At 53.0% G+C, this 19,349-nt stretch overlaps 1 protein-coding gene across 2 annotated transcripts; it reads left to right on the forward strand.

Moving 5' to 3' along the window:
* Positions 1-17,522, forward strand: USP2 (ubiquitin specific peptidase 2). 2 transcript variants are annotated; one of them, XM_069468815.1, is made up of 12 exons: positions 1-774; positions 12,765-12,815; positions 13,319-13,442; positions 13,591-13,702; positions 13,798-13,908; positions 14,101-14,165; positions 14,368-14,471; positions 14,562-14,642; positions 14,792-14,870; positions 15,095-15,202; positions 15,377-15,497; positions 15,732-17,522. In XM_069468815.1, the coding sequence occupies exons 1-12, from the start codon at positions 1-3 to the stop codon at positions 15,817-15,819; spliced, it is 1,818 nt and encodes a 605-aa protein (XP_069324916.1). In that variant the 3' UTR covers positions 15,820-17,522. The 2 variants fall into 2 exon arrangements, with proteins under 2 accessions (XP_069324916.1, XP_069324917.1); XM_069468816.1 differs by lacking the exon at positions 1-774 and adding an exon at positions 9,078-9,428.
* The last annotated feature ends 1,827 nt before the right edge of the window (positions 17,523-19,349 follow it).

The following is a 19,349-nucleotide window of genomic DNA, read 5'->3' on the forward strand; positions in this document are numbered from 1 at the left end:
ATGTCCCAGCTCTCCTCCACCCTGAAGCGCTACACGGAATCAGCCCGCTACACAGATGCCCCTTACGCCAAATCGGGCTATGGCACCTACACCCCCTCTTATGGGGCCAACCTGGCCACCTCCTTCCTGGAGAAGGAGAAGCTTGGTTTCAAGCCAGCCCCCCCCACCAACTTCCTCACCCGTCCCCGCACCTATGGCCCTTCCTCCATCCTGGACTATGAGCGGGGCCGCCCCCTGCTCAGACCCGACATCATGGCGGGTGGTAAGCGGGCAGAGAGCCAGACCCGGAGCACTGAGCGGCCTTCAGGCAGTGGCCTCAGTGGGGGCAGTGGATTCCCTTATGGCATGACCAACAACTGCCTCAGCTACCTGCCCATGAGTGCCCGGGACCAGGGGGTGACCCTGACCCAGAAGAAGTCGGACAGCCAATCAGACCTGGCCCGGGATTTCTCCAGCCTCCGGACCTCAGACAGCTACCGGATAGACCCCGGGAACCTGGGCCGCAGCCCCATGCTGGCACGCACACGCAAAGAGCTCTGCACCCTGCAGGGGCTCTACCAGGCAGCCAACCGCCCTGAGTACCTGGCCGACTACCTGGAGAACTATGGTCGCAAGGGCAGTGCACCTCAGGTGCCCACCCAGCCTCCTCCCTCACGAGTCCCTGAAGTCCTCAGCCCCACCTACCGACCCACTGGCCGCTACACACTGTGGGAGAAGGGCAAGGGCCAGGTCCCTGGGCCCAGCCGCTCCAGCTCCCCAGGGCGAGACACCATGGTGAGTTTACCCTTGGGGACTGGCGATGGGCTGGGGAGGCAGCCACTGATGTAAGAGAGCCAGGCTGGGGGCAGGATTCCCAACCTGACTGATGATGGATGGCAGCAGCGGCTGCTCCTGCAGCCCTGCTGGAAACAGGCGAGAGAAGCTACATCCGGCATGTCTGGTGCCCTTGTGGCTCCATGCCAAGGGGAGGGGCTCTCCCGCTGTCCCTAGGAAGCCCACTCAGGACCTGTGCACTCGGTGGTCCAACAGTGCTCTCAGGAATGCTCGTCTACCCCCACATACGCTGCTGGTCCCACCCTCTCCTTTTCCACCCAACAAGCCAGGGTGTCCTGCAGGCCCTGCCCCATCCTGGGCTGGATGCTGGGGCCCCAGACCACTGGTGCCCCCTGTGACCAGAGGGGCCTCTTTGCTCTCGTTGCATCTCTTCTCCTGCTCAGGCTTTATTCCCCAGCTCCAAGGCCTGGCTTTGCATTTGAGCATAAGATATCAGGGGAAGAAGGACTCTCCTCTGATTGACACTTGTGTGCTGAGGACCAGGGTGTTTGAGCAGCAGTACTTATCATGTGTCTTTGGAGAAAATAGTGGAGAAATGTTTATCTAGGGCTTGAGACAATCCCATACCTCTGTATTCCAGCCCTTCCATGGCTGGAATGAGGAAAGAGGCTCTGCTGGAAACTGACCAAGGACTGGCATGGCCTTAGCTCACATCTAATCCCTGAACAGACCTCTCCTTGGGAACAACTACATTCTGCCTTTCCCATAGTCATGAGTGTGCCTATGAGGTGGAAAGCTCTCAGAGGATGAGGAAGAAATCTTATCTCTAGATCCCGCACCATGTGCCTTGCACAGCATGGAGCTCAGCTGACCTGCAGTTTGCTTGGATGGATAGATGGATGTGTGGATGGATAGATGGGTGGGTGCACAGGTGGGTGGATGGATGGACAGGCAAGCAGGCAGGAGGCCTGGGTGCTACATCTCCGCCATTACCTTATGTACCTCTCCCTACTCCTAGGGACATGTGCCTTTTGGAAACAACAGCTGTGCCACAGCAAAAAACAATGCTGCTCAGAGAGCTTATGCAGACAAACGGAGCAGAGGTTCAGGACTAGGGGCAGAGCATTGAGTCACAGACCTTGAAGCTTGTGATAACTAAAGGTCTTAAGAGGACAACTTTGATAACACAGAATTTCAGCCTTGCTGGGCTATCTGTGAAGTGCCATGGGAGATTAAAAAGCTGGTGCCTCCCAGAACATTCAGATCCTAACAAGGCAGGGTTGGCTGCACTGGACAGCTAGCATAGAAAGGAGTGGGAGAATAGACATGTGTCACAACAGAGCTGGCCTGGGAGAGAAATATGTGTTTTCAAGGGGCCGTGTGCCGTGCTTGGGGTGCAGCAGGATTCACTTGGTGTTGTTCATCCTGGGGGCAATTAGAAAGCCGCTCTTTACAGGGGGCTTGGGTCCTACAAGCCTCTGAGGGGCTCCCTCCCTTTGCCGAGAAGAGAAGGGCTCCTTCTGATAAACTGTGCTCCTCAAGGTGGGGTCTGTAGACTGCCTGTACCAGAACCACCTGCAGGGCTGAACGATTCACCCAGATCTGCGGAATCAAACTCACTCAGGACAGTGCTTGGGAATCTGTCCTTTTCACAAACTCTTCAGGTGATCTTTAAGTATGCCACAGAGTAAACGACAGACCCACCCTCAACCCCATCACAACAGCAGGGTCCCTCTTTACTGGGGTCAGATTCCACTGGGAGCCTGCCTCCTTCCCAGCAGGCATAGCCCAACCCTCCCTGGAGTCTGTTGCTGTCCACCCCTCCAAAGGGGACACCCGGCCCCACCCCCACCTCCAGGGCCAGGGCGAGGGGACATTTGAGAGGGGACCTCAGAGAACTGGCAGATTGCTGCCCTTATCCAGAAGCAACTCACCATACACTTAAGTAGTCAGGAATGCCCTGCTCTTGAGCTAGTGTTTCATTCCGAGCTCACGCACAAGAAGATAGTACCAACCAGAAAAGGCCTCTCAGGGGTCAGTGTCGTTAAGACCTTTATTTAACCTTACCCCTCTCTCCTCACCCCTCTCACCCTTACTTCCCAGAGCTCACTGCATCTTGCTGAGGTGAGAACAACCCTACTCACGGGCCAGACCCGTTCTTTCTAAACCCAGGTTCAGTTTCTTTTCAGATCTCCATTTGAGTGTCTTACCTTTTTTTTTTTTTTTTTTTTTTTGAGACAGAGTCTCACTCTGTTGCCCAGGCTAGAGTGAGTGCCGTGGCGTCAGCCTAGCTCACAGCAACCTCAAACTCCTGAGCTCAAGCGATCCTCCTGTCTCAGCCTCCCGAGTAGCTGGGACTACAGGCATGCACCACCATGCCCGGCTAATTTTTTCTATATATATTTTTAGCTGTCCATATAATTTCTTTCTATTTTTAGTAGAGATGGGGTCTCACTCTTGCTCAGGCTGGTCTCGAACTCCTGAGCTCAAACGATCCGCCCACCTCAGCCTCCCAGAGTGCTAGGATTACAGGCGTGAGCCACCGCGCCCGGCCAAAGTGTCTTACCTTTTAATTCATTCATTTACAGTGCTCAGCTTACTAGCAGCATAACCTCAGATAGGTTCCTTAACTTCTGAACCTGTTTCCCCCTCTGTAAAATGAGTGAGCATAGTTCCCTCTTCCTAGATTCCTGTGAGGAATCGGAAGGGAATGGTGTGGCAGCGCCCGGCAAGTTGCAGGTGCATTCCCAATTCACGTGGGGAAAGTAAGTTCTTAAATAGTTGCAATAGGAAACAGCCCAGCATGCTTTTAAGTGTCATAGGTGGTGCAAAGGGGAGGAGGTCATCTGAGGCTAGGATGGGCTGCTCATGACCGGTGGAGCACAGTTTGCTTCTTTAACCTTGGACACCTACCAGCTGGGCTATAGTTCCTTGTCTATAAAAGGGAACGATCACACCTGCCCTGCCCACCTCATGAGGATGCCATGAGGCTCAAAGCAAATAATGAATGGGGAGGAGCCTGAAACCAGTAAAATGCTACAGATGAGGTCATTCAAACTTAAAGGGGGGCACTTTGGACTTTGGGAGGCCAGGGCGGGAGGATTGCTCTGAGGTCCGGGGTTCAAGACCAGCCTGAGCAAAAGCAAGACCCCCATCTCTACAAAAAATAGAAAAATTAGCCAGGCATTGTGGAGGGTGCCTGCAGTCCCAGCTACTCGGGAGGCTGAGGCAAGAGGATCGCTTGAGCCCAGGAGTTTGAGGTTGCAGTGAGCTATGATGACACCACTGCACTCTAGCCCAGGTGACAGAGTGAGACCCTGTCTCAAAAAAAAAAAAAAAAAATTAAGGGAGGGAAAATTGATAGGAAGGGGCACTTGGCAGCTAGGTAGAAGGGAGAGGGCCCCTGTGGGAGGAGCGGAGGTGAGAAAGTGCATCCCGTGGCCCAGGGGGCTCTCAGGGTAGCTGACTTGAGCCACAGGAGGCATCATTCATAAAGGGAAGTCAAAAGCTGGCCCTGACCAAGGTAAAGAACAGTTCTAACCAGTGTCATTTCCCTCATTAATAGTAACAGCCAACATGAACTGGGAATATCACAGACTCAGCTGAGCATGAGGGAAGAACTGGGAGGGTGGGGAAGGGGGGCCACATGAATTCTGAATAACCCCATCCCATGCTTATGTAAGCACCAACAAAACACCGGCCATGGGAGTGCAGCTCCGATAATGAGGGCTGCCCTAAGGCTCCAGCTTCTGCTTAAAATACAGAGTCTGAGAGAAGGGACAGTGATGGTGGGAGAAAAGGCTTTCACTACCCCCAGTGGGGACTCCAAGCCAGCCCAGGTGGCTCAGCCCTGCAGAAAGCCGGGAGCCTGAGTACCCAACCCTGTTATCTCCCCCTCCGCCCCTCCGCCCCTCCGCCCCTCCGCCCCACTGCCCCACCCCTCCTGTTCCCGGGCCTATGGAAGGACAAGCTGTTCCCACTGAGCCCTGCCAGGGCTGTGCTTTAACCCCTACTACAATCCTTCCTAATCCTCCTCCGCTCCACCCCTCCAGCTGCTCCCTCCCCAGCCCTGGCATTCTGCCCACTGGCCTCAGCCCAGCCCTCACTCCGCCCTGCCCAGGCCACCCTCTCCTCTCCCCAAGAAGAGCCAGGGTTGGCCCAGAGCCCTCCTGATCACAGTCAGCAGGCTGGGCACCTGCACTTCGGAGGGAGAGCCAGGGACCCAGCCCAGAGTCTAGCCCAGCCTATTCTTCTCCTCCTGGCTCTTCCACACCCTTGCCCTCTGCTCTAGGACCTGCTTCTAGGAGCAAAGAGTCTGGGAACCTGAGTATCTGGGTCCTACTTGCCACTGGGGCTGCTGACTCATCTTCTGAAGCCTTGGGTTCCAGCTGTTCAGTGACAGAGATTATATAAGCCGAGGTCATGTGATTTTTCTCTCGGGTGGGACTTTGGACTTGAATGCTGCCCTGCAGTGAGCAGAGATTACTCTAAAGAGAACAAGTTGATGATGCTAGGGGCTGCCCTAGAGCTCCTGGGTGAGAAGTGTGACCTCCCTCTCTTGTCCCTTGCCTTCTCACTCTGTTTGCTCAGCCACAGGACTGCATCCCTGCTGTCTTGTTTGTCCAGCTTGGCAGCCTGAGACCCTGGGGCCTGGCCTCACTCACTCCCACCCCAGGCTCACTCAGCCACCCTGAGGAGCCTGAACTTCCTGAGGGCTTGAATCTGTGTTGACAGCATAAGAAGGTCACTCAGGGACCTTAAGCCAGAGGGTTCCCACAGCCAGGAGCAGTACTAGCTGCTAAGAAGGAAGAGGCAGGTTTGTGATTGGAATCAGCAAGACACTGATGTCTCCCTCCCTTGAACACCGGCTGAGAGCTGTGACCTGGCTGGTAACCTTGGCGCCGCCTTACCCAGCCTCCATTTCTCACTCGGCACCATCCTCCCTGCCTCCACCTCCGCCCCCACTCCAGGATGTCTCCGTGAGTTAATGTGGTGCTGGCGTGGGGCTCAGCAATGCAGAAGTTAATCCAAGCCTGGCAAAATGTTCCTTGCCCCTGGGGGAGCCGCTCCACTGACCACCGGCTTCAGAGATGAACATCATGTTCAGAGCCCAGAACTGCACACGTGGCCCCTTGCACCCTCTTACCTCAATGCATACATAAAACTGGCAACTCAGACAGAGCCATATGCGAGAGAAGGAAGTGTGTGGGCCTCTGGGATCCAGCTGGTTCAGGCCAGACTGCCTGGGGCTCAAAGAAGTACAGAGATTTTGACCTCCTGGGGACCAAGTCATGCAGGGAAGGTTACTACAGTCAGTGGGGAGGGTGGACCGAACCTCTCTCCCCAAGGTGCACTATGGGCCAAAAGCCCGCACCCGTACAAGGACTCAGAGCCCTAGCCCTTTCCTCCATCAGTCAATCAGGCCACTAGTCTGTCCCTGTGCAGTGGTGACAGCAGGCACGTTCTGGGAGCTGGGCCTTGCGACATCTGCCTGGGCAGTGTCCCCAAACTCTGCACCAAGCTGCCCACTCGGATCTGAGGGAAGCAGGATCCTCTCAGTCCCTACCCTCACAGACCTAGCCCTGACTTTCCTCTACTCCATGTCACGGCAGGAGGGATGTAAGGTGAAGAAAACAGCTTATACTACATGGGAGGCAGGCCGAGCCCAGGCTCTGAGAAATGGCAGTCTCGGGCTACAGGAATGAGCCCCACTCAGATTAGCTCAGTGTGTCTGAGGCATAGACAATCACAGAGCCAGAGCCAGATTGAGATCCCAGAAGACTATATCCTTTGTACTCATCCCACTTCAAGAAATGGCACTGAGGAGAAGGGGCCGCAGAGGGACCTGGCTCATTGAGAAATGAGCCACAGTTCTTTGTGGGTTATGTCCTGCAGCAGGCAGACCTGCTTGAAGGGACTGGACCCTGTGTGCTTTCCCCTCACCCCAGACTTCTCAACATGTTGCCATGTAGAGCTTTCCCAGTTGGAGACTCCCTGCTCCCAGCAACACCCCTAAGCTCCTGCATCCCAGGAAAGAGGGAGAGCGAGCTGGCAGAATGCCAAGATGTCTGGGGTGGAAGAGAGGGTAGTGCTCACATCACTGGGGCTGAGTGATGCAAGTTCTGTACTCGCACAGGGAGACAGGCCAAATGCTACAGTGGGTGAGCACTTCTTGGGCTGTGTTCACCCCGCCCCCCGCCAACCCTGCCCTTGAGGAGGTTTCAATGTGCTGACACAACCAAGACAAACGACACCTAATCTAAGACCATTTACAAAAGTCTTAGAGATACTTATAAAACAAAGATAAACATATTAAGATAAATTAATACTGTGCAGGCTGAACGCACAGTAGACTGAAGATATGCAGTAATGGGTTGTTTAGAGTGGGTGGAGTTCATTAGGGAAGGCTTTGTGGAAGATGCAAGTTTTGAGCACAATTTACAAGTAGGTAATTGGCAGAGAGCAGGACAGGCATCCCATAATTTTCTAGTAGTTGTTAAAAGCATGGGTTTTGCTGTAAGATAAAACCCCACATTGTCATTTATTAACTTAGTGGTCCTGGAAAGTCATTTGACCTCTCTGGGCTTAAGGTCCTTCATCTATAAAAAAGAGGTAATAGTTAGTTCATCATGGTGTTATTATAGAAATTAATTGGGATAATATACATTTAAAGCCCTTAGCCCAGTGCCTGGCATCTAGTAAGTACTTAACGAGTGGCAGTTTGGTTTGTTAAGCAGAGGCTAAGAGCAGGGGTCAGAGGAGAGAGTGGTGACAATGGAAGCAGCCTATGGACAGACAGCCTTACAGACAGGCTACCTGAGGCTTCCGGACTGCACACAAGAGGCATGTTCTCTAGTTGTTTCGGGGCAGAAGGATGATGTGATCAGATGCAAACATTGCTGCAAACAGTGTAGGGCTGGCTTCAAAGGGTGTGGCTGGAAAGAAGGACACTTGGAGAAAAAGGCTATTGCAGTTTATCCAGGATCTAGGTTCGGTCAGAGTCTGGGTGAGGACAGTGACTGTAGAGAGGGCCCTCCTAATATGCCCACCCTCACTGATCACCAAATAGAATGGTCCTGCTGTTCCTGCCCCCCCAGCCCCCTCCCATCACCACTGCTGGTACGTGGAGGGGGAGGAGGCGACCTTCCTTGACTCCCCTCTCCTTAGCAGGAAATTTCTGCTTTGTGGGTGGGCTAGGGTACAGTCCATACATGTGTCCCAGACACATTCCCCATTTGGCTGTGGTCGTGTGTGCAGTGCGCGTGTACATGTGGGGATGAGCACACCAGAAGGAACAGAAGGAGCCCACAGATGAGTAACAGCATACACTGCTGCCTCTCGGGGTATTTTTAAATGCTAAAAATACTGGCTAAAAATAGCCAGCAAGCTCCAAACAAGATACTTTCTCTAGGCAGATTCGTGCGCTGCTTCCCTGGCATCAGAAATAAAACCCAAAGACCCCTGACCTTCAAGCATTGCTGCGCTCAGGGTCAGAATAGGACATTCACCCCCACAGCAGTTGAGCGCCTAAAATTTCCCCACCAGTATGTTACTTTCTCCCCACCTCCCAACACAAGTCAAATTTGAGATTCTGTGAAAGATGGAGCTGGGTAATTGGTTAGAAGAAGCCATTAAAGGTTCTTTCCTGGGGCCAAAAGGGACAGTAACCTATTGTACCTTATAAAATACGAGCACTGCCTCTCTTAATAATGGGCGCAAGTAGGAGGGGAGGGAGGAGAGCGCCGTCCCGAGGCCGTGGAAATCTATCTTCTTAACCTGGGCCCAGCCACCCCCACGGACTGTGTGGATGTTAAGCTTCAGGAGGGCGCTGAATGCTGGACAAAAGTTTGTGCATATGCGCATGTTGTCCTCAAGAGAATACAGAGCTCTCGTCAGGTTCTCCAAAAGTTAGGAATTAATTGTATGCTGCCCTGGGGAAAGCTCACCCGGCTGACACTTGGTCTCGGGGAGGTGTCCTCCGCGGGCCCCAAGGATCATTTCTCCTGAGCCCCAACCCTGAGGCCGACCGGGGCCTCGGGGCTCTGGTCCTGCCTCCCCCGAGGGCTGGTCTGGCCGAGGGTCTGCGGGATGGGGGCGCCGCGGCGTGTGGGAGGACCGTCGGGAGGCGCGGGGGAAGCTGTCCTTGCAGCCTCGCTTGGGTCCGCGTGCCGGGGCCCGGGGGCGGGGCGGAGGCGGGGCAGGGCGGGGCTGCGGTCCTGGCTCCGCCCCCGCGCTGACGTCGCGGGGCCCGAGGCGCCGGCGGGGCCGCCAGTCCGCGGGAGCGTGAGAGTCTGGCCCGGGCGGTTGGCTGCGCACGCCGGGGAGGTTGAGGCGGAGGAGCGCGCGGTCGGGCCCCGCCGTAACGGTTACCGCTGGGCGCCGCGGAGGGTGTCCTTTGGCGGCCTCGCTGGCCTCGGCGTCCGGGCTGTGGCACCGCGCGGGGACTCTCCCCGCGCCCCCGTTGCCAACGTTGGGCGTGGAGCTGAGCCCGCCGCCCGACCCCCAGCATGCGCACCTCGTACACGGTGACCCTGCCCGAGGAGCCCCCCGCCGCCCCCTTTCCCGCCCTCGCCAAGGAGCTGCGGCCGCGCTCCCCTCTTTCCCCGTCCCTGCTGCTCTCCACCTTCGTGGGGCTCCTGCTCAACAAAGCCAAGGTACGCGGGCCCTTTTCCGAGACCCCCACGCCAAGGGCCTGGGGTCCCGCCTCCTTCCCGGACCCCGCCCGCCCAGCGCGCGTCCCTCGGCGCGGGGGACGGATTCTTCCCAGCCCCCACCCCTCCTTTCCCAGGGTCTCCCGGCAAGGAATGCCCCCTCCCCAGGTGATCGCACGCTTATTCGCAGTCCCCTCCCCTTGTTGAGGTGGTCCCAGTCCCTGAGTCCCCCTTCCCCCCTCCTCGGTGACCCCAGCGCCAGGTGGCTCTTGGCCTCTTAATTACTGGTACCTATCAGGACAGGTGCAAGAAAGTGTAACCTTGACTAGGTCTCGGTCGTTGTGTGAGGGCAGCGCGCTGGACTCTGCGGGGTGACTCCTCCAAGGCCAACGCCAGCAACAAAGGCTGGTCAGAAAGGGGCTGCCTCCCCCTCACTGTTTCCCAAAGGGCTCTCTCCCAAGGGATGGTGACAGGGGTCTTTTGACCCTGTGAAGGGCAGAGCAGTTGCAGAGAGGTGAAAGAGGGCAACTTCCCTTTTCTTCCCACACCTGTCCAGTTCTGCGAAGTGGGCAGTGGATCCCTCGATGGAAGTAGCCACCCCGGAGTTATGCTGGGTCTAAGGCTGGGTGCTGGCCCCTTGGGGAAGGGAGAAGGGACCCGAGCTTGACAGGTCTTATGTAACAGGCACCAGCTCCCATGTTGGCAGTGCGTGCCCTGCCCCGTGCCAGGGCCACACCAGGTTTCTTGGCTGCAGCCAGGACTCATGGCTGACCCTCACCGCACAGGTGAAGTAAGCAGGAAAGCCCTTGTCTTGAGTGCAAAGACACAAACCTCCATCAGTCTTTCTTATGGCCCAAGTGCTGCCTCTGCATTAGCACGGGGAGGGCTCTCCTGAGCCCCCGCTTCCCCATGGAAGGTGAACGCTGTCTGTTTACTGATTCTGGGGGTGGCATCTGCTCTCTAGAACAGTGCTTGCTACAGAGTCAAAACTGGGTTTGCTGATGGCTGAATGTAAGGAAGCCCTGGGTCCAAACTTTCTCAACTCTGCACATGTGTCCCAGTGTGACAGCTGGAGTCATTTCCTTCTTTTGCTTTAGGGGCGAGAAGCTGGCTGTGCAGGGTCTCCCACCTTCTCCAGTTCTAGCCTCTCTTTCCCTGTCGGCCCTGTAGGATTGTTTGCCCTGTAAGAAAGGTCACTCTGGGGACATTTTGTTCCTCTCTGGAATGGAAAGTGCTGACTTTCCCTGGAGCTCCTGATTTCCTATTCCTGGCAGAAGCCTGGCTGGCTGGGCATAGAGCAGCCTGCTCTCCCCTCCATTGCTGTCCCCCCAACTCCTGTCACCCACCACCCTCTACACAGAGCACTTAGAAGTTGGCCTATGGTTTTGAGCTCAGGAAATTTTAAACAAAAGCACCACCCCGCCACCCTACAAAAAAAAAGAAAAAAAAAAAAAGAGGTCCTAATGATGCCTTAAAGGAGCCTCTCCATCTCCCCAAGCCCCAGGCCAATAGAAGGGTTAGATCCTCAAGAATAGTAACTAGTGACCATGGGTGATGAAATGTTCTTGACCCTAACTCTGCTGGGTCAGAGTTAAGTGTCAACATCTTTAAAACACCACAGGAGTGCTTCTGTAGACAGATGACTCCAGTTTCCCATTTCCCCACCCCCACCCCGTGCTAGGTGACTGTTGTCTCAGCTGAGAGCCTGCCTTGGTGGACATTTACATGGTCATCAATGGTAGAATGCTTTGTGTCTACAGCCCATTTAGACAGATGTCGTCTAAGGCACAGGGGGTAAGAACCAATAAAGCACTGCCAAAAATAGGTGTAAGTGGGCATCCTGTGGTGAACAAGCTTTCAGGTTTAGTTCTGAATGGGCAACATGGGGATTTCTGCAGCTATTTTTTTGTTGGGCCCTGGAGGAGTCCTTTGCCAGTTTTACCAGAAAATGCTGATAAGGTCCTTTTCCCAGGTCTCTGTTGTGACCTCTTGCTGGAACATCGGGGTTTAGACTGTCAGGAAGGTAAGATTCAGATGTTGTTTGGGGCTGCATACTGTTAGCCCTGGCGGAGCTCTTCAAGGATGCTTATGCCCCATCTGCCAATAGGCTTTTCTCCCTGGCTGCAGGTTTAAACCAGGTCTCTTTTCTGGTTATATTTTCTTCCATACCTGTTAGTGCTACACCTGACAACTGGCCAGAGAAGGGATCCTGTTACGTGTGGGATCAGCAAGGCAGTTCTTGAGAAAAGCCCTCCTTCAGCCTGCTCCTCCCCACCCCACCCCCCCCTTGAGCTGACAACCTCATGGGCTTTGAGCTGCTGACAGCCTCATAGGCTGTCAGCACACGGCATGAGTAATTTTAGCTGAGTTATTTCAGGCTCCTGTTCTGATCAGGGTTGAGCTGGCCCCACGCATGCCCCAGCCAGTGTTGTTCCAGAGTTACATGCTCTCAGGTCCCCTCCCTGAGAGAGGGGGTGGCAGACTCATCTGCACACTGTTTCTTTAACCCTTTGAGCCTGAAGGTTTTCTGACTCCTTGGAGGTGTGCCCAGAATTAGCCAAGAGACCTTGACAAACAATGCACAGAGTCCTCGATCTAGCACCTGTTCTCTCTCCAACCCCCTCACCAGCCTCCACAACAGGGACAAAAGCAAGAGTGGCACCTTCAGCCAGCTGCTTACCTCTGCTGGCCCATCTGCTGTCACCAGGGTTCCCAGCCAGTGGCTGGTCAGGATGTTGAAACCTGAGCCAGGCAGGGAGGATTCTCCCAGCCTTTAATCAGCCCTGAGGAGCTGAGCTCAGCTGGAAGGAATTCCACCTGTCTCTGACAATTCAGAATGGCAGGCCAACTTGAGTTTTTCCCAGCTGAAGATCGAAACTCAAGGCGTTTTGTCCTTTAATTTTTCAAAACCTCCCAAAGTGCCTGTTATGATAGCTACTTTATATACTGGCCATCTAGGAGTACAAATATAGGTCATTTGAGATAGCAACTGGATTTGAAACTTGAAATTTCTTGTAACCAGGAGTCAAATACGTATGCAAACATATGAATTCCTACAGTCTCCACTGTAGCAGGAGAATGAATAATAATTTAAAGATGGAGGAAATACGCAGTCCATGAGAGAAATCAAGGCCCTGAAGAATACTTACGTTGTATATTGAAAATAACAGGCATTCCTCAATCCTCTTTCCTACAAGGTACCTAGAGTAAGGTTGAAGAAAGAATAATGTGTGGCCTGCTGCTCGTGGCTCTAGCTGGAGGAGGGTTGCATGAGAGAGCCTAACACGGGCCCAGCCTCTTCACCCCGTGCCTCACACGCCATGTGTTCTTTGCTTACAGAATTCTAAGAGCGCCCAGGGTCTGGCTGGTCTTCGAAACCTTGGTAACACGGTGAGTTCTTCCCAGCCCACTTCTTTCCCACGGCCACCCCCTATTATCCTGACTGGGACAATCTAACCAGAGTCCCCTGGTGACTCCCCACCCTCTAAGCCAGTTAGTACCTGCCCTTCCTGACTGGTGTTTCCCAGAACTGCTGGGCTCTGCCTTACCCACCCACAGCAAGAAGCGCTGCTCAAGGGGAGTTGCCCCTTTAACTGTCAGCTTGCTACTCTCCTGGCTCCTTCTCATCAGGGACACCCATCAGTTCCCACCCACTTCTGGCCAGTGTGTCCACACCCTTTTGCACACCTCTATGGTAAATAACCAGTTACATCACCTGTACCTGTAGTGGGGGTTTGCCTTACCTGAGCCCTTTAATTTATGAAAAGAGGAACTTGAGGCTGTGAGAAGATTCATTTCTGGGCAGATGCACCAGAGCACCTTTAGTACCAAGTAACGGAGATGCCAGGCAGGGCTCTGTTCTCCTCACTGAGTGTCTGAACCCACTCTTGCAGTGCTTCATGAACTCGATTCTGCAGTGCCTGAGCAACACCCGGGAGCTGAGAGATTACTGCCTGCAGAGACTCTATATGCGGGACCTCAGCCACAGCAGCAATGCACACACAGCCCTCATGGAAGGTGAGGGACCCTTGACAGGCCCCTGCTTCTCCTCTGGACTAGGAGTTGGGTTTTAGAAATACCTGACCTGTTTCTCTTTGCTTACTTTTTGTTGGCATTCTAGTTTCAGAGTTTCTTACCGAAAATATCTCACTTGTCCTTCTAACAGAGTTTGCAAAACTAATCCAGACCATATGGACTTCATCCCCCAATGATGTGGTGAGCCCGTCTGAGTTCAAGACCCAGATCCAGAGATATGCACCTCGCTTCGTCGGCTATAAGTAGGGGCCTCGCAGACATGTCCTCCCCAGAGTAGGCAGCAAGAGCAGATTCTTGGGCCAAGAGGTGTTGCTCACTCTCTTTTTTTTGGATTCAGTCAGCAGGATGCTCAGGAGTTCCTTCGCTTTCTTCTGGATGGGCTCCACAACGAGGTGAACCGAGTGACACCGAGGCCTAAGTCCAATCCAGAGAACCTCGATCATCTTCCGTAAGTAAGAGGAGAATACTGTGGGGAAGTAAAACTTTTGTGAACTTAAGTTTTTTACCTACTTTTCTTTGGGGGTGATGATTTGGGAATAATATAATTTACTTATGAAGATTAAGGATCTAGATTGATAGACCCTTAAACACATCATGGTTTGAGCTCTGATCCAATTGTCTCTCTCTCTCTGGTTCCCAGGGATGATGAGAAAGGGCGACAGATGTGGAGAAAATATCTAGAACGGGAAGACAGTCGGATTGGGGGTAAGTGCCTGGATGGGAAGAATGCCTACTATCACTGTTACCTGCATTTGCCTGAGCAGAGCATGAAAAGCCCTAAGAATCATTCTCCCAGGGAAGCCTGTTTCTTCCCAGTGTCCAAAAAACTGGAGGCAGGTGCAGTGAAAAAGAAGATCATGTGCTCACTTCCCTGGATTTCAGCATCTCTTGGCCTTCTCTTCCCCAGATCTCTTTGTTGGGCAGCTGAAGAGCTCACTGACGTGTACTGATTGTGGTTACTGTTCTACAGTCTTTGATCCCTTCTGGGACCTGTCATTGCCCATTGCTAAGGTATGCACCCCAGTTGCCCCCGCTTTGGAACTCCCTGACCTATCCTTTCAGGTCATTGACCTCTCTGACCTTTGCTTTTTTCTCTCCCAGCGAGGTTACCCTGAGGTGACATTAATGGACTGCATGAGGCTCTTCACCAAAGAGGATGTGCTTGATGGTGATGAAAAGCCAGTAAGTCATCCTTGGGTAACAGCAAGAACAAGTTTCCACGAGACCTGTCTGGGAAGATGCTGATACCAGCAGATGCAGCCGAGAAGTTAGTGAACTTGGGCCCACTGACCTCTCCCACGAGTTCTTTCTGACTCTGTCTTGTCTTGCAGACGTGCTGTCGCTGCCGAGCCAGAAAACGATGTATAAAGAAGTTCTCCATCCAGAGGTTCCCAAAGATCTTGGTGCTCCGTATCCTTAACATCCATCAGGGCAGAGACTTGACTTTTGAGGGCATCTAATGACAGGGGGCCAAAGGGTGGGGGGAACAGAGTACAAAAAAGCAGAACTTGTGGGCTTTCCTTTTGTACTTTGGTTTCTGCTTCCTGAGAAAATGTAGTTGCCCAGTTAGAACTGGGTCTCCTTTGGTTTGACTCTACGCCTGCCCCACTGTCCTTGACTCGCATCAATACCAGATCTGAAGCGGTTCTCAGAATCCAGGATACGAACCAGCAAGCTCACAACATTTGTGAATTTCCCACTAAGAGACCTGGACTTGAGAGAATTTGCCTCAGAAAACACCAGTGAGTGTCAGGAGGAAGGGGGAGAGAAGCCACAGGGCGTAAGGTACAGATGGGAGGTAAGGGGTGCAGGGAAGCCGCTGGCGTGAGTTATGAAAAGGTTGGAAATAAGAGGCTGGAGGGAGGGATGGGGAGGGAGGATGCTTCGGCGGCTTGACACCTGCGGTTCCTCCTCAGACCACGCTGTTTACAACCTGTATGCTGTGTCCAATCACTCCGGAACCACCATGGGCGGCCACTATACAGCCTACTGCCGAAGTCCAGTGACAGGCGAATGGCACACTTTCAATGACTCCAGGTGAGAGAGGTCTCGGACACCAGTACCTCCCCCACCGGCATGGCTTCCACCTTGCACGGACAGAGCAGGTCAGAGCCACAAAGCTACAGAACTTCCGAGGCTCTCTGAAAGAGGAGGTTGGCTTCAGGGGTATAGTATATTTGGGAGGTTAGAGACCCGGCCTCACGCCTCCTCAGCCACTCAGCCCTGGGTCCTGCAGGCCTCCTCCCTGACATTGTCCTGCTCTCTCCACAGTGTCACACCCATGTCTTCCAGCCAAGTGCGCACCAGCGACGCCTATCTCCTCTTCTACGAACTGGCCAGTCCACCCTCCCGTATGTAGCAGCGAGGAGCTACGTCCTTTATCCCTTCCCCGTGGTGGCCCCACACCCTAAGTTTTTTAAAAAGACAAAAAAAAAAAAAAACCCAACAACAAACAAACAAACAAACAAAAAACCCAAAGGAAAAAAAAAACGCTGACAAATAAGAGAAAAATAAACTAACATAAAGCTGCCGAGCAGGAGTTGATGCAGCCTGGTCAGGGTCTGGAGCCAGGAGCCGGGTGCTCCCGGGCTGTGGCCCGGCGGGGAAGATCGACTGGACGCGGAGGCCGGAGTCAGCCCAGCGCTCCCTCGGCTTCTCTTGTTTGCATTTTCAAGCTTGTGGTTTTTTCCTGTGTGTAATAAACAACGGCGGCCTGTGGGGAGAAGACCCTCGTCGCCCGCTGCTCTCCGCAGCCCCGCGCCTTCTGGGAGGACAGCGCCCCCTGGAGCCTGCTGGGAGCATCGCTGCCGGGACGCGCCGCGCCGAGGAGGAGCCGGCGCCGGCGCAGACGCGAAAACACCCCTGAGCCAAGAGCCCTCTTAACGCTGCTAACTCCAGGGGGACAGATGAGGGGACATCTTTGGAAAAAGCTGGTTTTGGTTTTTAAAAGCCCAACTTTTTTTTTTAATTCCAATACCTGAAGTTTTCAGCCTGGAGATGTTCTCCTTCAGACCTCGTCACAGCTGGGACGTTGTACTGGTCCTTTTTGGTTTCGTTTAGTTTTGTTTTTTTTTTTTTTTTTTAATTCTTCAAGTACAACTTTTCTAATGCTAGCCCTGTGGTGCTAGGTGGGTGTTGGCCAGGCCCCAAGCACAGCCACAGTAGACCTGGGATATAAAACAAGTTTTTGTTTTTTGGTTTTTTTTTTAATATTTTGGATGGAATGTAGTTGCCTCCAAGAATTGTGCCTTATAGCAATTGGGGACCAGGGGGTAACTGCCCCTTCCTGAAGTATCCCTCAGCCTCTCCTTTCCCCAGTGCCATGCTCGAGCCTGCTGAGGGACGGGTCCTGCCCTTACCCCTGGCTCGTGCATGGCAGTGAGGTGAGGAGGAAAGTAGGCGAAAGGATATTTCCGATGATAGTGTCTCAAGTTCTTCCTGCCCGCTTCCTCTGACCCACCCCTGGTCTGCTTCCCAGCTGTTTGAAGGATAGCACAAGCCCCGTATCCCTAGAGCTTCTCACCTTTTATTTATTCTCTTAATGTCCCTTCCCTCCTGGCCTTCCTGACACCCCTACCCTCTTCTCAGAGCCTCCTAGACATAGGCCCTTTGGACCGAGTTTCTCAGGGATGCCCATGCTGCCCTCAGCTCCTCCTGGCATTGGTTTTCTGTCCTGCCCTGGGAACTGGAGCCCCTGGGTATTTGGGGACATCTTGCCTCAGTTGTATGGTTCTTTCCCATGGGCTTGATTTTGCCCTAAGTAGTTGGACAAAACTGTGCTGTCCCCAGAGTAAAGCTGTTCAGCACAGGTATGGAGCACCGTGCACCTTTGCACACCCACACAGCCGGGCCTGGCTTGTGCCCCTCGGAGCCTGGAGCGGACCAGTGCTCCCAGGAGGAGGCATCAGAGAAAGACACCCTGAGTTTAACTGGCCTGACACCCTTCTCCAGGGAAGACCTGTGAACCTGAGCCCAAGGGCAGGTGTACACTTGTTTACTGTGTAAGCAAGAGTAGAAGAATGTCTAATGTACAGTGGAACCTTGTACAGAATAAATAATAGCTTTGAGAAATAAGTTGGTCAATGATGGAGTCTTGATCTGAGAGCGGTTTGAACCCAGGACAGGCTCCCTTGAGTCTTAGTTGCCATCTATTTCATTGCTTCAACAGTTGGTAAATTCCAAGTTGTGGAAAAAGTGAACAACTCTCACATTCTAGTTTAAACTTTCCAATTCTTTAAAGCTAAAATAGTACACATTCTGGACACTGTATTCATCCGATTCACTGTTAACTTCTTGCTACAATTGTTTATATATGCAGTCATCCGTAGGTATATGCAGGGCATTGCTTCCAGGACACCTTCCTATACCCCCGCATATACCAAAATCTGAAGTCGGCCCTTCTTTATACCAGGTTTTGCATCCTGCAGGTACACTGTGTCTTTGATCCACATTTGTTGAAAAACATCTGCCTTTACGTGAATCTTCACAGTTCTAGCCCATGTTGCTCAAAGATCAACCGTACTTTATTCTTTCGGCCAAAACATTTATAGGTGAGGTGTTATGTCACCTCAGCATACATCTAAGAATCAGGACATTCTACATAACACTTTTTACACCTAAGAAAATTAGTGTACTTAATACACATTTCTTGAACTCCTCCTTTTTAACTGCTGGCATGGATTACCCTCTTGGTACTTTGTTGAGACACTTGGATGCCTGTACAGACCTACGATGAGCCAGAACAGATGTCTCCTTCAAACGTTGAATCCTGCAAAACTTGCTGTTAGAGCAGAGGGGCTTTACCTGGATGTAGAGTGATCAGGGCTTGATCTTTGATAAACCAAAGATCTCAACTCTCCCCCTAATGATTTGAAACAGTTCCCTTTGTGTTAAAGGTTTTGTTCCCTAAAGTGCTTTTCTCTAAGACTTTAGATTTAACCCCTTAAAAAGATTACCTTTTTGGTGTACTCAGGGACCGTGTCTCCTTTGGTTTTATCTCATCTTTAGTACTGTTCACCTCTTGCATTTGTGCCGCTGGTCTTAGAATTAGGGAGGCTGATGGCTCCACCAGCTGGCCTAGAGTGTCCCCTGGGACACTTTCTCACTGCCTTCACTGCTCTGCCACTGAGAATCAAGGCCTAGCTATCCATCCTTGCCGAGACAGAGCACCTGCTGTCATTTGAGTCCTGTGTGCTGCTGTCAAACTCCCTCATGGAGGAGGACAGAAGTGGGGGCATTTTTCTGGGCATTTCCCAAGAGTGGAGAAGAGAGATTGAAAACAACAATGATTCAAATCCTGGAATTTCTCCCTGAGGGCCTCAAACTTCCTGGCTTGCCCTGAGAGTGGCCCAACCCAAGGTAAGATTTTAAATGTTGATGATTGCCCCCAAGCCACAGGTGAGCAGGATCCCCTTCAAAATGGAAATACTAGGCTTGTAGCAAAGCAAATGGGTGAGCCCCAGATCGATGTAAATTGTCACACCTCTGCTTTGACTAGCTTTTCAGTGGAGCTAGAAGCCACCCTGTGCGCTTTTGCTGTCTGCCACCGGGGAACAGGCAGACTGTAGATAACATCCAGGGCAGGGGCTCAGCTCAGGCCCTCCACCCTTGCTCCGGCCTCCTACAGACTTACCCCGTAGTGTTTTCTCATCCCCATGGCAACGGCCCCAGTGCCACACAGACCACAAACACAGGTCTGTCCCCAGGTGTCTTTGCCCCTCAGCTTTGCCTCCTAGCAACTTGGCTTTCTTTCCCCATTCTTTGCTCCCGCTCCAGCAGGCCTCTCTCTAGGGGAGGCGCTCCCCTGCTGCTGCTCTCGTGTGACCTTGAACAAGAACCTCCCTCCTTCTGGGCCACAATGCCTCATCTGTGAATAAAGGAGATTGGACT

The sequence above is a fragment of the Eulemur rufifrons genome, chromosome 6 (assembly GCF_041146395.1).
Source record: "Eulemur rufifrons isolate Redbay chromosome 6, OSU_ERuf_1, whole genome shotgun sequence".
In the NCBI taxonomy this organism is placed as follows: Eukaryota; Metazoa; Chordata; class Mammalia; order Primates; family Lemuridae; genus Eulemur; species Eulemur rufifrons.

Bases quoted from the DNA above. Each gene is read 5' to 3' on its own strand.
- USP2 (XM_069468815.1), top strand. From the start codon at position 1: ATGTCCCAGCTCTCCTCCACCCTGAAGCGCTACACGGAATCAGCCCGC. The intron at 12,816-13,318 runs GTGAGTTCTTCC...CCACTCTTGCAG, and splicing joins TTCGAAACCTTGGTAACACG to TGCTTCATGAACTCGATTCT. The intron at 14,472-14,561 runs GTATGCACCCCA...TTTCTCTCCCAG, and splicing joins TGTCATTGCCCATTGCTAAG to CGAGGTTACCCTGAGGTGAC.